Source organism: Struthio camelus, chromosome 34, assembly GCF_040807025.1.
Source record: "Struthio camelus isolate bStrCam1 chromosome 34, bStrCam1.hap1, whole genome shotgun sequence".
NCBI classification, from domain to species: Eukaryota; Metazoa; Chordata; class Aves; order Struthioniformes; family Struthionidae; genus Struthio; species Struthio camelus.
The window spans coordinates 516,376-535,099 of record NC_090975.1 but is presented as its reverse complement, the minus strand read 5'-3'; the positions used below and the strand labels follow the sequence as shown (position 1 = coordinate 535,099).

Below are 18,724 nucleotides of genomic sequence, written 5' to 3'. Positions count from 1 at the left end.
TCAGGGTCAATGAGGTTCTGGCTAACAAGCCTTTGGAAAACACAGGAGGCAGCCGTCAGGGCCCAGAGCACAAACACACCTTCCAGGGGTTCAGCTTTCTCTGAAGAGAGAGCTGTTTGAAGAGGCTTCCATCAGCCTTGGACCTCTTTCACAAAAAGTCAGAAGCAGCTTCCACGGGGGCTTGCCTTGTTTCACTCAGCTGCTGCCTTTCAGCTCAGGCCCTTGCCCTTGCCTGAGCCATCTTGAAGCCATGCCCATGTCTGGTCATATACCTTGCTGATTTGCACCCACAGATCTGGCTTCCCAGCGTGATCTTGTTCGTGTGGCCACTGCCTCTACCTGCCTTGTTATCAAGCTCGGCACCCAGCTCCCTTTCACTTTCACAGCAGCCCCTTGCTCCTCCCTAACAACTGCTCTCAAGATTGCACGCACGTGTTATGGGTGCCTGCAGTTCACTCCCTTCAGGAGGAGGGGACAAGCAGGCATAATTTCCTGGAATAGAGATTATTTTCAGGACTTTCCCAGAATGGTACAAATCCTTCAGCCACTCAGGGAACAGCCGTGTGCTAAAGTCTCAGCTCAGTCTTTTATGAGTGCTGTTCCTGGAACTGCGTAAAGTCCAATGTCCCTGAACACTGCCTGCCCATAACCCTGCACCATTGTGCTGTAAGTGAAACCCAGCTCTTCTCTGGGGAAACAGGATGAGAAGTGCCTTCTCCCAAGGTATGTTATTGCATTTCTGCCTCTATTCCCTTTGGTTCTTTAGGAATTCACAGCTCTGTCACTCTCTTGCAAGGGGAAAACATCCTGAAGATGCATTCTTGCCTTGGTTTCATACGCGCTCTTTTCATATGACCTGTTTGTCTGGAGACACTTCCTAGACCACAGAAATCTAGGCACTGCAGACAGTGGCATGTCACATGCCAGGACATGATTCCCTTCACTCCAGGGTAGATGGTGTGGTGGGAATTTGGTGTGCCACCCCCAAATTCAAGGGGTGGCACCAGCTCTGTCCCTAGACACCAACATTTCGGTGTCCAATGTTGGGGTGACCTACACCTGTGCTGGCTGTCTAGGTTCACCGTATGGTTTGCATGAAGCTAGCAAAGATGTGCAGTGAGGGATTTAGATCAAGCAGAATTTAAATCAAGGGATTTAGATGAAGCAGACATGGGTTTTTGGAAGCTTCTCTTCAGGGATTCTCTTCCTCCCTTTGGTTAACCTGCCTTCCTTGGCTGCTCCTCTCTGCCCCTCCTCTCAGGGTTCCTCCCAAAGCTGTTCTTCAACAGGCACGAAGAATGAAGAGGGTGCTTCTACAGCTGCCTTTTCATTGATACACATATGCACTTAAGCTTTTATTCATAGGCATACATGACACATTTCCACTCTTTGCTCTTCACGTCCTGTGAAATTTCTCAAGCTGTGTCCTCTCGGATTGGATTGCCTTCTGCAACTGGGTTTCTTTACAGTTTCCTTCCTGTCAGGTGCTTTTTTACACACCACATGAATAGTGCACCACAGAAATAGTATGCTTTAGGAAATATGTCCTGCACCTGCAGCTCACGGGACCCATAATTCCCACCTCCCCTACAGCTTTCATAGATAACCGCAAGCCACACATCAAGAGTTCCAAGCTCAGGCTTTGGAGGTGCACTTTTGAAATGGCTCCCCACATCAACATACCTGCATACACACACACAGACACACACTTTTTTATGGCTGTTGGGAGCGCAGCTGTCTCATCTCCACTAGTGGATCAGATGAGACCAACCATCCTGTTGATGGTCCTTCCAGCCCAGAATCCACACTCAGGCTAAGAAATACACAGGAGCATGGGAAAATACAAGAACCTAGCAAACCTCCGTGACACTTGCCCAGCCCTGGGCCCTGTGGCTCCAGGGACCCCTGAACCTGAGGGGATTCCTCTGCTTATGAATCCTGGGTAGAGCTTTCTTCCAAACATGTGACTACACTCCCCTCAAATGCAGTGAACCCCTTCGGCACATTCGGCATCCTTGGACAAGGGCTTCCTCTCATCCACCCCCCAGTCTACAAGTCTTTTTCCTTCCTTTGAATGTGTCTCTTTGCAGACAAAGCAAAAACAGGTGACAAGCGGGCAGCAAAGGGCGACTCAGCTGAATCTAGAGAAAGAGGTATGAACAAGAGTTAGAAGTGCCTTGAGCAGAACTCCTTCCCTGTAACAAGCAGAGCAGTTGCCATTTCTCACTTGTCATGTGAGCTCTGCATCCCTTCTCTAAAAGATCTTGTCAGAATTGGCAGTCTCCTCTGTGGGAAAGCTTGGTAAGCAACTGCAGTAGCAGGGCAATGCACTTTTGCAGATACGTTTTGGCCTCGAGTAAGCCTGAGTGTCTTCCACTGTCAGTCATATTCTTGGCTTGGAGAGTGGATAGTTGTGCCGTGGAAAGTCGTCCCTGGAGAGCTCTCACAGGGGTTCCACATGGGCTAATCATGGCCTTGGGAGAACAGCCTCTAGTGTTGGTAGGGGAAGAAAGACAGACTCCATCGACATGCTCTTCAGAGCACCTCTTTAGGCTGCTGCTCTGAATCTCCGGCCTCTCTCTGTTGACTATGCAGAAAACTTGGTCAATCAACTGCCAGGACAAGAGTTAATCTGATGGAGTTTCCACTTGGACAGCATTTCCATCACTCTGTCCCTGTGCAAAAGTGTGGCTGGGGTCAAGTACCACCTTCTGCACTCTGCAGATTCCATTTTTACCCGGATTGATGTTGACTAAAGAAAACATTTGTGCACAGCTGAATTGTAGGATAGCTACACTGGAGCCAAGATGCCCTACAAGAGAGCAGAGTGGCCAGTTCTCCGTCCATCACATCCTCCTCCAGCCACAGTCTCCCACTCCCTCCCTACGGTGCACACGACACAACTTTTGCTGCGAGGAGTGGGCCTGGCTTGCACCCTGCGTTGCCAGGCAGGAGCAGCATGCCAGGCCAAAATATCATTCCTCAAAAAGGGCTAACTTTTGTCCTTGCACTGCAGACTCAACCTGGAGAAAAGGGTAGAGGAAAGCTGAAGCTCTGAGGGGATGTCTCGGCAACCTGGCAAGAGTGGACTGTCTTCTCCTTCGTTGGGGGCTAAAATGGAGTGGATACTCTATAAAACTTGGATACTTGGGAGGAATTAGGAGGGCATGGGAGGCAAGTAGTCCATGGCTTGAGGGTCAGAAGCAAGTACTTCTTCTCATTGGTGTTCCTCCTTCAGTCTGCAAGAGCATCCTTCCCTATAATCTCAGTCACAGGGAATACAGCATCACAGAATCACAGAATGGTTGAGGTTGGAAGGGACCTCTGGAGATCATCTAGTCCAACCTCCCTGCTCAAGCAGGGGCCTCTACAGCATATTGCCCAGGATCACATCCAGATGGGTTTTGAATATCTCCAGCGAAGGAGACTCCACTACCTCTCTGGGCAACCTGTTCCAATGCTCTGTCACCCTCACAGTCAAGAAGTTTTTTCTCAGGTTCAGGTGGAACTTGCTGTGGTTCAGTTTCTGCCCATTGCCTCTTGTCCTGTTGCTGGGCACCACGGAGAAGAGACTGGCCTCATCCTCTCGACACTCCCCCTTCAGATACTTCTACACGTTGATGAGATCACCTCTCAGTCTTCTCTTCTCCAGGCTCAACAAGCCCAGCTCCCTCAGCCTTTCTTCAGAGGAGAGATGCTCCAGTCCCCTCATCATCTTTGCAGCCCTCCACTCGACTCTCTCCACTACTATCAGGTCTCTCTTGTCCTGGGGAGCCCAGAAGTGGACACAGTACTCCAGGGGAGGCCTCCCCAGGGCTGAGGAGAGGGGCAGGATCACCTCCCTCCACCTGCTGGCAACACTGCCTAATGCACCCCAGGAGACCACTGGCCTTCTTGGCCACAAGGGCATACTGCTGGCTCATGCTTAACTTGTTGTCCACCAGCACTCCCAGGTCCTTCTCGGCAGAGCTACTTTCCAGCACGTCAACCCCCAGCCTGTACTGGTGCATGGGATTATTCCTGCCTAGGTGCAGGACCCTGTGCACGTGCCTTTGTTGAACTTCAGGAGGTTCCTCTCCGCCCAGCTCTCCAGCCTGTCCAGGTCCCTCGGAATTGCAACACAGTCTTCTGGTGTGTCAGCCACTCCCCCCAGTTTAGTATCATCAGCAAACTTGCTGAGGGTGCACTCTATCCCTTCCTCCAGGTCATTGATGACTACGCTGAACAAGACTGGAGCCAGTACTGACTCCTGGCGGACACCGCTAGCTAGATTTCTCAGGGACAACAAGGCGGCTTGATGGCTAGCTCTGATGAGTACTGTGTGAGGAGAGGAGAGGGAGCAGAGCAAACCACCGGTGGGCTGGGAGGAGGGGAGGGCAGAGGGAGGTCGTGATTCCCCCCTGCCCCCAGGGAAAAGAACAGGCAGCGCTGCAGATCTCAGTAGGGACTTCAGGGCACAGGAGACCATTTGAGGTTGGGCTGGGCAGGATAAATAGCAGTGTCCACCCTGGTAGCAAGGCCTTTGTGTCTTTTGAAGCCAGAAGTCCTTCAGGCAAGAGGGGAGGGAAAGGGAAACAACCTAATTAAGCTTCCTCTTTTGTCTTCCCTTCCTACCTGACATAATGTCCAGAAGGTGAGGAGATTCGACCATCTCTCAAACAAAGAATTAAATACTTTGAGCATCTGAGTAAGTATTCTGGAGCCCATTCCATTTGCCAGTGGTGTTAGGCCTGTGCTCAGCCTGGGTGCTTTGCGGTGGGATGTCTCATTCCAGAGGGAAATGAGGCCTGTGGAGGCCTGTCCCCCGAGCCGGATACCCACAGCTCCCCTTAGAGTCAACAGCAGAAAACATGCCCTGCAGGAGGGTGGGATTCATCTCTTCAGTAGGGCACCTGGCTTTGGCGCCAGGCCAGTCATGCTCTCGTGGACTGCGCTGCTCCCCATTGCCCACGGAAGGCCTGCAAAAGTCAGGCTCAGATGTTGAAGTTGAAAGTGAAGCAGGCCAGTCCCGCTGTTCCCCTGCCCTCCTGCACCACAAAGGAATAGAACGGTCATCCCATGCTGTAGCAGTGCAGGATGTCACGCTGCCCAGGCTGAGAAAGAACACCTTGGACTGAGTGCACTCCCATCCTCCTGATGAGCTAAGGAGAACCACTTTCTTGCTCTTGCTCATTCAAGTGGCATGCTTGGAGGTGACCATCAATCACCTCCTCGGGGAAGGCTTGCAAATGACCATGGCCTCTCCTCGGTGTTAGGGTCCCTCCTGTGGCCACCAAAAGAGGCGAGCTGCAAACCAGGTGCCTGTGGCTAAGGGCTTACCACAGTGCTTGGGCTTTCTTTTGGCAGATTCCAGCCAAAACCAGGCACAATCTGCAGCAAACGTGGGAGGAGGCAAGGCGTCAGAGACACCTCGGGGACACCTCTCAGAGGACTTTGCAGGGGCAGGAGGGCCAGATGTCAGCCATAAAGGAGAACATCCCTCACTGCAAGGAGGAAGGGTGGACTCACAGGAGAGAGCCCAGAGTCTCCGCTCACAGCAGACCAATGGGGAAAGAAGAGCAGAAAGACAGGGAAGAGGTAAGTCATGGCGACAGTCGGTCTGTCAGCAATGTCTGTCCCTCACCTCAGCCGCCTGTATACCAGAGCCATGAGAAGAGGGAGAACTGCTTGAGCAAGGGGAAGGCCATCACAGAGCAGATCTTTTAGCAACAAGGCAGCACAATGAAAGCAACTGAGCAGTGAAGCGACTCCATTGCAAAGAAGGGAATACACACGGACATACACACGACTTCACTCCCTTGATTCAGAAATCCTCTCACCACCGGTTGGAGCCCTGCAGCCCGTGCCTACGGAATAAGAAATCCTCTTTAATTCATTTATATAACCTTATAGATCTTTTTATCCTGTACGTGGCACAACAGAAACCTTTCTGTGCCCCCATGGATCTTGAGGCTGAGTGGCAACAGACGTCCTCCTGAACTGGCAGGAGTGGCACTTGTGACAAGTCATCATTGTCAGAATTTCTCTGTTTGGAGGAGCACGGTGATGTTGGTGGGGTTTTGCCCAGCTTGATCTTGGATCTGCTGGGGGTTATCCCTACACATTCTCACACAGTCTGCTTGGTCAATCTTTCTTTTCTCATTTGAGTCATATGCTTAGTTGCACAAAGAGCTCTCTTAGGCCTTTCTCATAAAGGATGTAATATCTTCAGAGTAAAACCCTACTGGACTAGGTAGGCTAAAGCTAAGAAGACGTTGGCTACCTGATTGTAGGCCGGATGCTTGCGCTCACAATGCACTAAGAGAGAACCAGACCAGTGAAGAAAAGTCCAGAGAAAACTTCTAAGTCCAGATGGTGCAAGTTGTTGAGGTAAAACAGTATCCCATTATGAGCAAAGGCAACACCAAATTTAGCAGGGTAAAACAGGCATCAGTTAGAAGTTAATAAGACGTGGCTATGGTCTGAGTTTCTTGATCCAGCCCAACAGCATGGGAAATATGTAGTGAAAAATCATTCAAGATTCTGCTTCTTCTCACAGTAGTGAAAAAACAAAATAAAAAAAAAAAGTCAGGTCAGGAAGGTAATCATTGTTCTGAGGGAAACAGGAAGGTGCAGGCACAAAGTCCAAGACTGAACCCTAACCCAGAATGTCTGGGAGTGCATTGCCATCATTTCCATTCCTTTGTTGGTTTATTGGGGTTTCTTTTCTTTTTTTTTTTCCTCACTCCAATGAGCCCAACATGCAGCACCCCCTGCAGAGGAGGGGTCCTGGTCCGAGAGGAACGTGGCAGAGCTGGAGAGTAAACTAGGTGAGCAGGGACATCGTGAGGTGGGCCTTCATTTCCCCACAAACAGAAAGCTGTGCTATAGCAACAACACCCTCTGAACTTCTTCTCTGCATAGCCTTCCTTGCAAGTAGTGCAGAATCACAAGCCCTTCTCTACACGGTGGCGCCTTGGCCATACACGGTGGCGCCTTGGCCATATGCCCTGCAGCTGTCTCCATGAGGAGGAGGTGAGCACAGGTGCCAAAGCTCCCTCTCCATCCTCTCCGCTCCGGAGGCAGTCTGTGGCATGGGCTCCCCACTTGCCCTGTCCACGGCAGGCGTCTCCCTCTGAGCTCAGGCATGTCCCCCGCCAAGTCCTGCTTCCTTCTCTCCTTTTCCCTGGTGGCATCCTGCAGGGACAAAGCTGCTTCTCCCCCACAGGCCAAGGAACCTGTGGGGAGAAGGGGAACTAGGTGATTTCTAGCCTCCATCCTGCCTGGCATGCCTTTGTGAAGCATTCAGGCAGGATGGCAGGGCCTGCGCTCTTTCTCCATCCTTCTGGCAGCCAGGAAAATCAAGCCACAGCGATCCTTGGGGAAGCGGATGATTCACTGCATTTTGCTGCTCTTCCTTGCAGAGTTTCTGTGCCCTTGCACCCGGGGTGGCAGACGTTCCCATGAGGGAAGGGGAATGAGAGTTGGCCAAGCCTGAGAGAGAGAGCTGACTTGGGGCTGCAAGGGAGAGAGTCTGAGTTCAGGCCCTTAGGAAGCCCCACTGCTCCGCCCCAGGTTAAGGAGTTCCTAAGCACACCTTGGGTGGTTTCTCTCCTCCCAGCAGCATACTTTCCACAACAGTGCTGATTCCCCAGGAAAGGCCAGTTCACAAGCTGCGCATTTCAAACTACAGTAAGCTCAAGAGGCAGGTCCTTTGTGCTGCTCAAGTGAGAGATGGGGTTTTTTTCAGGATGCCTGAAAAGGAGACCCTCTCCGTTAGAGAGATGTGGTCTCCCCTGAAGTTAGGACACCCCAGCATTCCAATAACACTCCTCTTCCTTCTCAGCAAAGACAGTGGAGAGAAACACCGCAAGGGCCCTGAAAGCCATGCAGGAGCAGGTGGAGAGGATTCTGAGTGAGAAACTGGCCACATCACAGAGCCACGTGGAAGGGGCCCACCGTGCAGCATCCCCTGCAGAGGACCTGACCAGCACCTGGATTTCCCCCCTCCAGAACCTCTCCCAAGAAGTTCAAGCTCTGCAGAGATCCTTGGAGAGCATGCAGGCGTCCATGCTGCACGACCGCCAGCCCTCCAGAGCAGACCTGGAGGGCATAATGTCCCAAGTGGAGAAAGCAGTGCAGGGGTCCTGGTCCGAGAGGAACGTGGCAGAGCTGGAGAGTAAACTAGGTGAGCAGGGACATCGTGAGGTGGGCCTTCATTTCCCCACAAACAGAAAGCTGTGCTATAGCAACAACACCCTCTGAACTTCTTCTCTGCATAGCCTTCCTTGCAAGTAGTGCAGAATCACAAGCCCTTCTCTACACGGTGGCGCCTTGGCCATACACGGTGGCGCCTTGGCCATATGCCCTGCAGCTGTCTCCATGAGGAGGAGGTGAGCACAGGTGCCAAAGCTCCCTCTCCATCCTCTCCGCTCCGGAGGCAGTCTGTGGCATGGGCTCCCCACTTGCCCTGTCCACGGCAGGCGTCTCCCTCTGAGCTCAGGCATGTCCCCCGCCAAGTCCTGCTTCCTTCTCTCCTTTTCCCTGGTGGCATCCTGCAGGGACAAAGCTGCTTCTCCCCCACAGGCCAAGGAACCTGTGGGGAGAAGGGGAACTAGGTGATTTCTAGCCTCCATCCTGCCTGGCATGCCTTTGTGAAGCATTCAGGCAGGATGGCAGGGCCTGCGCTCTTTCTCCATCCTTCTGGCAGCCAGGAAAATCAAGCCACAGCGATCCTTGGGGAAGCGGATGATTCACTGCATTTTGCTGCTCTTCCTTGCAGAGTTTCTGTGCCCTTGCACCCGGGGTGGCAGACGTTCCCATGAGGGAAGGGGAATGAGAGTTGGCCAAGCCTGAGAGAGAGAGCTGACTTGGGGCTGCAAGGGAGAGAGTCTGAGTTCAGGCCCTTAGGAAGCCCCACTGCTCCGCCCCAGGTTAAGGAGTTCCTAAGCACACCTTGGGTGGTTTCTCTCCTCCCAGCAGCATACTTTCCACAACAGTGCTGATTCCCCAGGAAAGGCCAGTTCACAAGCTGCGCATTTCAAACTACAGTAAGCTCAAGAGGCAGGTCCTTTGTGCTGCTCAAGTGAGAGATGGGGTTTTTTTCAGGATGCCTGAAAAGGAGACCCTCTCCGTTAGAGAGATGTGGTCTCCCCTGAAGTTAGGACACCCCAGCATTCCAATAACACTCCTCTTCCTTCTCAGCAAAGACAGTGGAGAGAAACACCGCAAGGGCCCTGAAAGCCATGCAGGAGCAGGTGGAGAGGATTCTGAGTGAGAAACTGGCCACATCACAGAGCCACGTGGAAGGGGCCCACCGTGCAGCATCCCCTGCAGAGGACCTGACCAGCACCTGGATTTCCCCCCTCCAGAACCTCTCCCAAGAAGTTCAAGCTCTGCAGAGATCCTTGGAGAGCATGCAGGCGTCCATGCTGCACGACCGCCAGCCCTCCAGAGCAGACCTGGAGGGCATAATGTCCCAAGTGGAGAAAGCAGTGCAGGGGTCCTGGTCCGAGAGGAACGTGGCAGAGCTGGAGAGTAAACTAGGTGAGCAGGGACATCGTGAGGTGGGCCTTCATTTCCCCACAAACAGAAAGCTGTGCTATAGCAACAACACCCTCTGAACTTCTTCTCTGCATAGCCTTCCTTGCAAGTAGTGCAGAATCACAAGCCCTTCTCTACACGGTGGCGCCTTGGCCATACACGGTGGCGCCTTGGCCATATGCCCTGCAGCTGTCTCCATGAGGAGGAGGTGAGCACAGGTGCCAAAGCTCCCTCTCCATCCTCTCCGCTCCGGAGGCAGTCTGTGGCATGGGCTCCCCACTTGCCCTGTCCACGGCAGGCGTCTCCCTCTGAGCTCAGGCATGTCCCCCGCCAAGTCCTGCTTCCTTCTCTCCTTTTCCCTGGTGGCATCCTGCAGGGACAAAGCTGCTTCTCCCCCACAGGCCAAGGAACCTGTGGGGAGAAGATGCAGTGAGGTAATTTATGTCATCAGCCAGAGTGGTGTGGAGGTTTTTACATGGATTCCCTTTCTTTTAACTTTGAAAACTTCCTGTGCTCTGAAGTAAGAGTTATATATTCACATTGCCTTTCTTAAAATGTGGATAATGATTTTTCACACTTAATTAGTCTTTCCCTCTGTTACCGATCTCTGCCCTTTCTTTAGGGGATAAATCTTAGACAATACCCATGCCAAGTAAAAGTAGAGAACACATTTCTCCCATCCATGATACTTTGCCGTGCTGTGACCTGCTCTTCTGAGGCACCTTATTCTCCCAGTCTTTTTCCAACTTTGATTACAGGATCAAAAGTCTAATCCAAATCATGTTTCTCTTTTCAATGTGGCCATGAGCAGATGCCCTCTTTGCTGGGAGACTTTTGTAGGAAAGTGGAACACACAGATTTTGAGAGAGCGGGAGTTAGATTGTCACCACATCTAAACAGTGTGTTTAGGAGTAATAGCTTTAGCAACTTCTAACCTTTCGCCGTATTAGATTTTTCCCAGTCTACTTTCTAACACTTCCTGTCTTTTTACTACCATTTAGCTTTGCTTTATTTTGCATCAGATCAGGATGCCTTATAAGGCACACAATTTTGAAAACGAGTCTCACCAGTTTCATCCTTCTTTGCCCTACCCAGGAGCTAGTCTGTGTGCTTCCCCTGCCAGTAAAGAGAAACCATCTTCCTTTGCAGTGTCAGAGGATCCGGAGGACTGGATAATTCATCCCATCTGTTCTGGCATTGAACATGACCTTTTCCCCTCAGAGATTCCTCTGTTGGTTTCAGGTTGGGTTAGACACCTTGCTAAAAGAACAAGCCATCCTCAGTGTCCCAGGGACTTTCCCTCTCTGCAGGATGATACAGGAGCTTTTGGTGTGCTTTCCTACTTACAGAATAAACACCTTTCTGAAGAAGAGCACAGGCACAGTCTGTATGGGCAGTGGATGGGCTGTGTGTTAACACAATGGAGGCCAGGAATCCTTGACAGATCCACTTATTGCCTGCTTTATTCTTTTCTCCACAGAGTTTCTCAAAATACAACGTTACAAAGGTAAGCATAAAGAAGATGATGAGCGTGAGTTCTTAGAGTCTACATGCAGCTCTGGAAAACACATCCACCCCAATCAATTCAGAGAACAATAATAATGGTTTGATCACTTTTTTCTTACTCAAGTGCGGCCAAGACTGTTGCCATTTTGGCAATGGAGTGGGAGTTGCCTGAATTGGCTCCTTCAGCCTCGTTCTCCCAACCTGTTTCTACCCTCTTAGGAATTTCAGGATAAGTATCTAGAGCCGATCTTTCTCCACTAGATGTGCAACTCCTTAACCTTTAGATCAGAGCTGATCTATAGGAGACTAGTTCACAATACTGTACCTTGCTAGAGACCTTTCAGATGTCTATCACGTACATAGATCAGCTGGGTAAACTGAAGTAAGAAACTTTTACTTACCATCTGCTCTAATCTGTGTTGAAAACTACCCTAGGTTGGTCAGAAGAAACTACTGTAGTCTAGCAAAACACCTGCAGTATTTCCTAAGGAGTTAATCATGGCATCTGAACTAAATTCCAAAAATCCCTCCCCAAATGCAGTGTCACTGCAGGGCAGGGGGAAAGATCAAGCCCACTGCCCATTCTATTCCTGTTTCAGCCCAGCAGGTCACACTGAAGGACAGAGAGAAGGTTTTTCAGCAGGCAGGGTTGTGGGATTATTGCAAGCACAATTTTAATGAACTCATGAGCTTCACAGTTCAGTAATTTAAAGGTCAGATTGTGCGGGCATAGGACAGGTTAAGCTGGAAATCTCACCAAGGCTGCAGAATCTTGATAGCTTTTCCAGGTTTCCTGCACCCCATAGTGTCTGTATCATGACCCACAACTTGCAGATTCTGTCATACACCATTTATACCAGCATACGCAGAGTTTTTATTCCCTCCATAATATTTCATGCTAGGATCTCTTCCAGTTTATGGACTTTTAAGCACACACACTGCAAAATTCAGATCTATGTTTTTAGTATTTTTTGCAGACCATTACACAGATGAGTATCTGCATTGATTTCCAGGTGGGTTTCAGCTGCCTGCAGGGATGGTCAATTAAGTGTCTCACCAACTACCTCTTCTGTTTATGTCATACTGTGCTTCCTTTGGCCATTATGATTTCATGTCCGCACTCCTATGAAAGGCTAGCATGCTTCTCTTTTTTCCCAAAGAAGAGGAATCACCTGGCCCTTTTTCTCTGCTCGCCCCTACTGAATTTCAAACACAAAGGAAGAAGGTATTAAGCCCCACATGCTCCTCCTAGGTGCTGAATGCTTGAGGTACAGGAACATCTGTTAAGTGCCTAGCATTGGATGCATGCTGGCTGGCTGCTCTCTCATCAGCAGCCCAAAGACAGCAACAGAGGGACATGGGAGGGGAGAACCTACAGGAACCCTGAGGCAGGAGGCTGCATAGGCCACAGGGAAGAGGAGGGGGGTTGGGGATGGCAAGTGAAGAGGTATATGGGGACAAAGCATAGAAAGCCTCCAAAAAACAGACCTCATGACTTCTGCTACTTAAGGAATGACTTGATCATTGCAGTTGATGTCACCCTGGATGCTGACACAGCTCATCCAAGGCTGAAACTCTCTCAAGATAGGAAGAGCGTGACAGACGCTGGCACTATCAGCAATGTGCCCAGGACAGAGAAGAGATTTGACTCCCACCTTTTTGTTTTGGCAAAGGAAGGTTACACATCTGGGAAACGCTATTGGGAAGTGGATGTTGGCAAGAGAAGAAACTGGGATTTGGGCATTGCCCGGGAGCCTGTGACTCGCAAAGGGACACTGACTCTCTCCCCAGAGAATGGCTTCTGGGTCATAGGGTTAGCTGATGGGCAAGACTACTGGGCCCGCACAGAGCCTTGGACCCGTTTGGCTGTGAGTGGGAAACCCAGAAAGATTGGGATCTTCCTGGACACCGCAGCCCAGCAGCTGTCATTTTATAATGTCCCCAAGGAAACAGCTGTGTACACTTTCAGCCTTGGTGGTGCCAGCAGCCAGGGAGGGAAGTTCTTCCCCTTCTTCTCAACAGGGTCCACTGCTGGAAAGCCTGACACTGAGCCCCTGAAAATTCTCCAGGGGTTTGAGGATGATGAATAGTACACTTTTCATCATGGAGGTCTATCAGGTAGAGCCACTGATCACACTGCACTGTTGTAAGACTTCTGCCTATTTGGGAAAGTGAATTGTCCTGAAAAACAATTATATTTTTTAACCTGGTATATTCCCCTCACACCCCCCTTTTTTTCCCCAAACGAAAGCGTGTTTTGTTTTGTTTTTTCATGTGAACTGAAGACAAAGAGAAACTATTTCATTCTTACTCCCCACCTGTAGTAGTTTGCTGAGAATCAGGTGACTCAGTATCCAAGGGTGTACTTGACCTTTAAGTTGTAAATTACTGCTGAAAAAAATCATCACATTTTTTATTGATTTTCTTCAAGATGTTGAAAGTTTATGGCAGTTGTGTATCACTAGAATAGTGTCAACCGTTTAATTCTGTCTGGCTCTAATGTAACCAAAATAATGCACTGTGTTTTGCATGGTCAGGACACATTGTTTGCTTTTGAATACCTTTCTGTTCAGGTTAAATATTGAAGGACTCCTGTGATATCCTTGCTCAGAATTTGATTATGTTTTTAGAAGGCAAATAAAGAGCTCAATCATATTCATAATGGGGTTTTGTGAAATATGTGATGTAAATATTTATAGAACTAAAATTAATATATACATACATTCAAATGGCTGATATTTCTCCCAGTGATTGTATCCCAAAAACCTTCAAGCTTGGCAAGGTTTACCTTAAATATTAGCGCATTGATTAGTGTTGCAAGATCTTTTCACAAAATGTGCATGTTTTTAAGCAGAGTACTGTGAGCTTCTGTTCTGAAGAGACTGTTGCTGAAGTATCCTTTAGGATTCAGTCCTTCATACCAACACAGCAATTCATAAATGCCTCTCCCTGTCTTCTAATTACCTTAGAGTTTGAGTAATGAAAATTAACACCAGATACCTGCTGTATGAGGTGCCTCAGCCAGGATTAAAGATCCCCTAGGTTCTTAGTATAAACTGTAGAAGGAGCGTCAAGGGAGGAATCCTCCTGCAGAAGTGTTTCCCTCTTTGTTGCTATTCACTGTGTCTAGGCTCATTTAGCTCCTAAATTCTGCCTTTCAAGCAGGTACCTGAGGTTGGCCTTCAAAACCTGCCATGAACTTACATTTGAGTTCCCTGCATTCCCCATTGCTCCTGCATCCCAGAAAAAATGCTGCATTGGTGATTCCTGGTGAAATTATCCTCCCTTCTACTAACTTAAGACATAAAACAAAACCTCTGGCAGATATATCCAAATGGATGATTTAGAGGCGCAATCTCAAGGGACAGGTGCGGTCTTTGTCAGAGACTCACAGAATCACAGAATGGTTGAGGTTGGAAGGGACCTCTGGAGATCATCTAGTCCAACCCCCCTGCTCAAGCAGGGGCCTCTACAGCACATTGCCCAGGATCGCGTCCAGACGGGTTTTGAATATCTCCAGGGAAGGAGACTCCACTACCTCTCTGGGCAACCTGTTCCAGGGCTCCGTCACCCTCACAGGAAAGGAGTTTTTCCCCAGGTTCAGATGGAACTGCCTGGGTTTTGGTTTCTGCCCATTGTCTCTTCTCCTGTCCCTGGGCACCACGGAGAAGAGGCTGGCCTCATCCTCTCGACACTCCCCCTTCAGATACTTCTACACGTTGATGAGATCACCTCCCAGTCTTCTCTTCTCCAGGCTCAACAAGCCCAGTTCCCTCAGCCTTTCTTCAGAGGAGAGAGGCCCCTCATCATCTTTGTAGCCCTCTGCTGGAGGGCCATGTCTCTCCAGTAGTGCCAGGTCTCTCTTGTACTGGGGAGCCCAGAACTGGACACAGTACTCCAGGGGAGGCCTCCCCAGGGCTGAGGAGAGGGGCAGGATCACCTCCCTCCACCTGCTGGCAACACTCTGCCTAATGCACACCAGGAGACCACTGGCCTTCTTGGCCACAAGGGTGCATTGCTGCCTCATGGTTAAGTTGTTGTCCACCAGCACTCCCAGGTCCTTCTCGGCAGAGCTCCTTTCCAGCACGTCAACCCCCAGCCTCCAACTTGACTACTGCTGCATGGGGTTCTTCCTCCCTAGGTGCAGGACCTTGCACTTGCCTTTGTTGAACTTCATGAGGTTCCTCTCTGCCCACCTCTCCAGCCTGTCCAGGTCCCTCGGAATGGCAGCACAGTCTTCTGGTGTGTCAGCCACTCCCCCCAGTTTAGTATCATCAGCAAACTTGCTGAGGGTGCACTCTGGCCCTTCCTCCAGGTCTTTGATGAATACATTGAACAAGCCTGGACCCAGCACTGACCCCTGGGGGACACCACTAGCTACAGGCCTCCAACTTGACTCTGCGCCACAACCCTCTGAACTCTGCCATCTAGCCAGTTCTCAATCCACCTCACTCTCTACTCATCCAATCCACACTTCCTGAGCTTCCCTATGAGGATGGGATGGGAGACAGTGTCCAAAACCTTGCTGAAGTCCAGGGAGACAACAGCCACTGCTCTCCCCTCATCTCCCCAGCCAGTCATCGCATCCGAGAAGGCTATCAGATTGGTCAAGCATGATTTCCCTTTGCTGAAGCCATGCTGACTACTCCTGATCACCTTCTTGTCCTCCACATGCTTGGTGAGGACCTCCAGGAGGAGCTGTCCCATCACCTTTCCAGGGATGGAGGGGAGGCTGACAGGCCGGTAGATTCCTGGCTCCTCCTTCTGGCCCTTTTGGAAGACTGGGCTGACATTGGCTTTCTTCCAGGCCTCAGGCACCTCTCCTGATCTCCCGGACCTTTCCAAGAGGATGGAGAGTGGCCTAGCAATAACATCCGCCAGCTCCTTCAGCACCTGTGGGTGCATCCCGTCAGGGCCCATGGATTTATGGATGTCAAGTTTGCACAAAAGATCTCTAACCCGATCCTCCTCCACCAAGGGAGAGTCTTCCTTTCTCCAGACTTCCTCTCTTGTCCCCAGGGTCAGGGATTCCTGAGGACTGGCCTTAGCAGTGAAGACTGAAGCAAAGGCAGCATTCAATAACTATGCCTTCTCTGTATCCTTCGTCACCAGGGCACCCGCCCCATTCAGCAGTGGGCCCACATTTGCCCTAGTCTTCCTTCTGCTCCTGATGGATTTGAAGAAGCCCTTCTTGTTGTCCTTGACATCCCTTGCCAGATTTAACTCCAAAAGGGCCTTAGCCTTCCTTGCTGCGGAATCCCTGCACACTCTGACAATGTCCCTATAGTCCTCCCAAGTGGCCTGTCCCCTTTTCCACATTCTGTACACTTCCTTCTTGTGTTGGAGTTTGGCCAGGAGTTCCTTGCTCATCCAGGCAAGTCTCCTGCCCACTTTGCTCGTCTTCTTACTCAGAAGGATGCACGTGTCTTGAGCCTGGAGGAGGTGATGCTTGAATACTAACCAGCTCTCCTGGACCTCCCTTCCTTCTAGGGCCCTACCCCAGGAGAGTCCTCCAAGTAGGTCCCCCGAGAGGCCAAAGTTAGCTCTCCTCAAGTCCAGGGTTGCGATCCTACTCATTGCCCTGCTCCCTCCTCGTAGGATCCTCAACTCCACCATCTCATGGTCACTGCAGCCAAGGCTGCCCCCAGCCCTCACATCTCTTTATTCTTCCAAGCAACTGTTGGGGCTGCAGCGTGGCCCTGCATGTTTGATGTACTTCCTTTCCTACCATTTTTCTGAGGTGAATAAGGCATCTCTCCACTCTACATGGGACTGCTGCTTTCGGACTCTAAACTCCTCACCAGTTGCCAAAATCTTAGGTACAGCCATGTTCAGATCAGAACAGAAGTCCCTCAGGGAATTTTCCTTTTCAGAAATCATTTCTTTAATTGAAAGTCCAGATTGGAATGTTAATGCTAATCTGTAAATGTTGAGGAATACTGAATGGTATCACTGCCATGCCTCGATCATATGATATAGACACCCAGTCACAGTTCAAATGCAGAAGAGCATCCCCATCCTTGCAAACCATGCCTCTGACAAGGATCTGGGCCCTATACAGGAAACACTGGCATTCTAGACATGAATCTCACACTGGTACTTTAGTTGAGAGGTGTGTGGGGAGGGAGGGAAATTATTTTGACTCTGCTGCAGCACTAAAGGGACCAATGTGAACAAGCCTGGGTTGTTCTGGGGTCTGTATTTGACAGTGGCTGTTGAAATCCCACAAGGAGAATAGAAAAGGGTTGGTGATCCCTCCTAGGGAGAGACTCAGAGGACATTCTGATCAGCCTGCTAAAGACAGGGGTGTGCGGTGAACATTTAGCTCTAGTCTTTGTGGGTAAAAGGGACAAGAGGAACTCCAGTGACACCCCCATGGGCAATGTGGCTCACCACACGGCTACTGCAGGAAGAAGAGCAGGTGGTTAATGACCCTCCTGGCCCTTCTCAAGCAGGGATGTTGGTTGATGCTAGCCAGGGCAGCAGGAGCTGAGGGAAGAGACAAGACACTGGAAGGAAGGGCAGAGGGCTCACTTTCCTGAGAGCCTAGCACATCAAAACTCTCTTGGGAGCAGGGGTCCTGCACAAATACCAGGAACTCTGCTCTGCACTTCCCAGGATCACAGGCAAAGTTTGCAAGCAGTCAGTGCTGGGGACAAGGAGACCACAGGGACATTGGCGCCACAGCCAAGAGCCTTCAGCTACTGCTGTGCAGGGCAAGGGCAAAGTGCTGAACCCTTGGAATCTGACCAAAAGTCAAAACTCCCTGCCGACACTGAGGGAAAAGGTAAGCAGTACAACAGAAGCCCAGAGGCGCTGTGCTGTCTCCATCCTTGGGGTTAAGACCCAATGGGATAAAGCCCTGAACATTCTGATCTGACCACATAGCTGACTCCACTTTGAGCAGGAGGATGGCCTACACACCTCCTGTGGTCCTTCCCAACATGAATGATGCTGTTATGTCTTTAGGGAGGGAAGGAGGCTTGAAAAGGAGGACATCTGAGCAGATTTTGCCCTGTGTTGCCCTAGTTACACATCTGTAGCAATCTAGCACTTGGGCTCCTCCTAAGGTGGGTAGCTTGCTGCCACAGGTGAAAAAAAAAGTTATGCAAAGCAGATGAGCTTCCCATGTGCAAAAAAATCAGCTGTGTTTCCTGTCTAATTTTAACCAATAAAAGCAGAAAATAGATCATGTTATATAGAGAAGATTATCATTTACGCATGAGGGAAACGAGTATAAAAGAGGACTAGCCTCCAGCCACATGGAGTTTGGACCAATACAAAAACCTCACCCATACAACAGCTCCTGGTGTGTCAGGATGCATGCAGACTTTGCCTGATTACACTGCTTACCAGGATCTACAGATAACGAAGCACAGGTGGGTGAGATCCAAGTATCAGATACACATGACAGTGGGCATGTCACAGAAGCACAGCAAAGTTGAGGCTGGAACAGTCCTCTGGAGAGCATCTCCTTGTTTCTGAAGTACAGTCTGTTTTTGTTGTACCGCTTGCAACACCTGGGACAGTGACTGACTTATCCTCCTTTAAGATCTACATAATTCCCTTAAAGATGCTTACAGTCAGGAACATTGGAGGAGCAGTGAGGTGAGAAGAGCAAGTCCTGTGGAGCCCTTTCCTGAAACTCATGTTTATCACAAGGGACTTCCATTTGTTCTTGTGTTAAAACAACCTT

At 50.1% G+C, this 18,724-nt stretch overlaps 1 protein-coding gene across 4 annotated transcripts; it reads left to right on the top strand.

Annotated features, from left to right (window-relative positions):
* Positions 1-488: 488 nt before the first annotated feature.
* LOC104149558 (E3 ubiquitin-protein ligase TRIM39-like) lies at positions 489-13,673 on the top strand. Of its 4 annotated transcripts, none has more exons than XM_068923497.1 (9): positions 489-723; positions 2,091-2,153; positions 4,631-4,687; positions 5,347-5,577; positions 6,735-6,809; positions 7,826-8,167; positions 9,184-9,525; positions 11,003-11,029; positions 11,153-12,549. In XM_068923497.1, exons 1-9 carry the CDS (start codon positions 702-704, stop codon positions 11,245-11,247), a joined length of 1,254 nt encoding a protein of 417 aa, XP_068779598.1. In that variant the 5' UTR covers positions 489-701; the 3' UTR covers positions 11,248-12,549. The 4 variants fall into 4 exon arrangements, with proteins under 4 accessions (XP_068779598.1, XP_068779595.1, XP_068779594.1 ...); XM_068923494.1 differs by lacking the exon at positions 11,153-12,549 and adding an exon at positions 12,559-13,673 and having other exon boundaries at positions 490-723; positions 6,747-6,809; XM_068923493.1 differs by lacking the exon at positions 11,153-12,549 and adding an exon at positions 12,559-13,673 and having other exon boundaries at positions 491-723.
* The last annotated feature ends 5,051 nt before the right edge of the window (positions 13,674-18,724 follow it).

Bases quoted from the DNA above. Each gene is read 5' to 3' on its own strand.
- LOC104149558 (XM_068923493.1), top strand. From the start codon at position 702: ATGAGAAGTGCCTTCTCCCAAG. The intron at 2,154-4,630 runs GTATGAACAAGA...CATAATGTCCAG, and splicing joins AGCTGAATCTAGAGAAAGAG to AAGGTGAGGAGATTCGACCA. The intron at 8,168-9,183 runs GTGAGCAGGGAC...CTTCCTTCTCAG, and splicing joins AGAGCTGGAGAGTAAACTAG to CAAAGACAGTGGAGAGAAAC.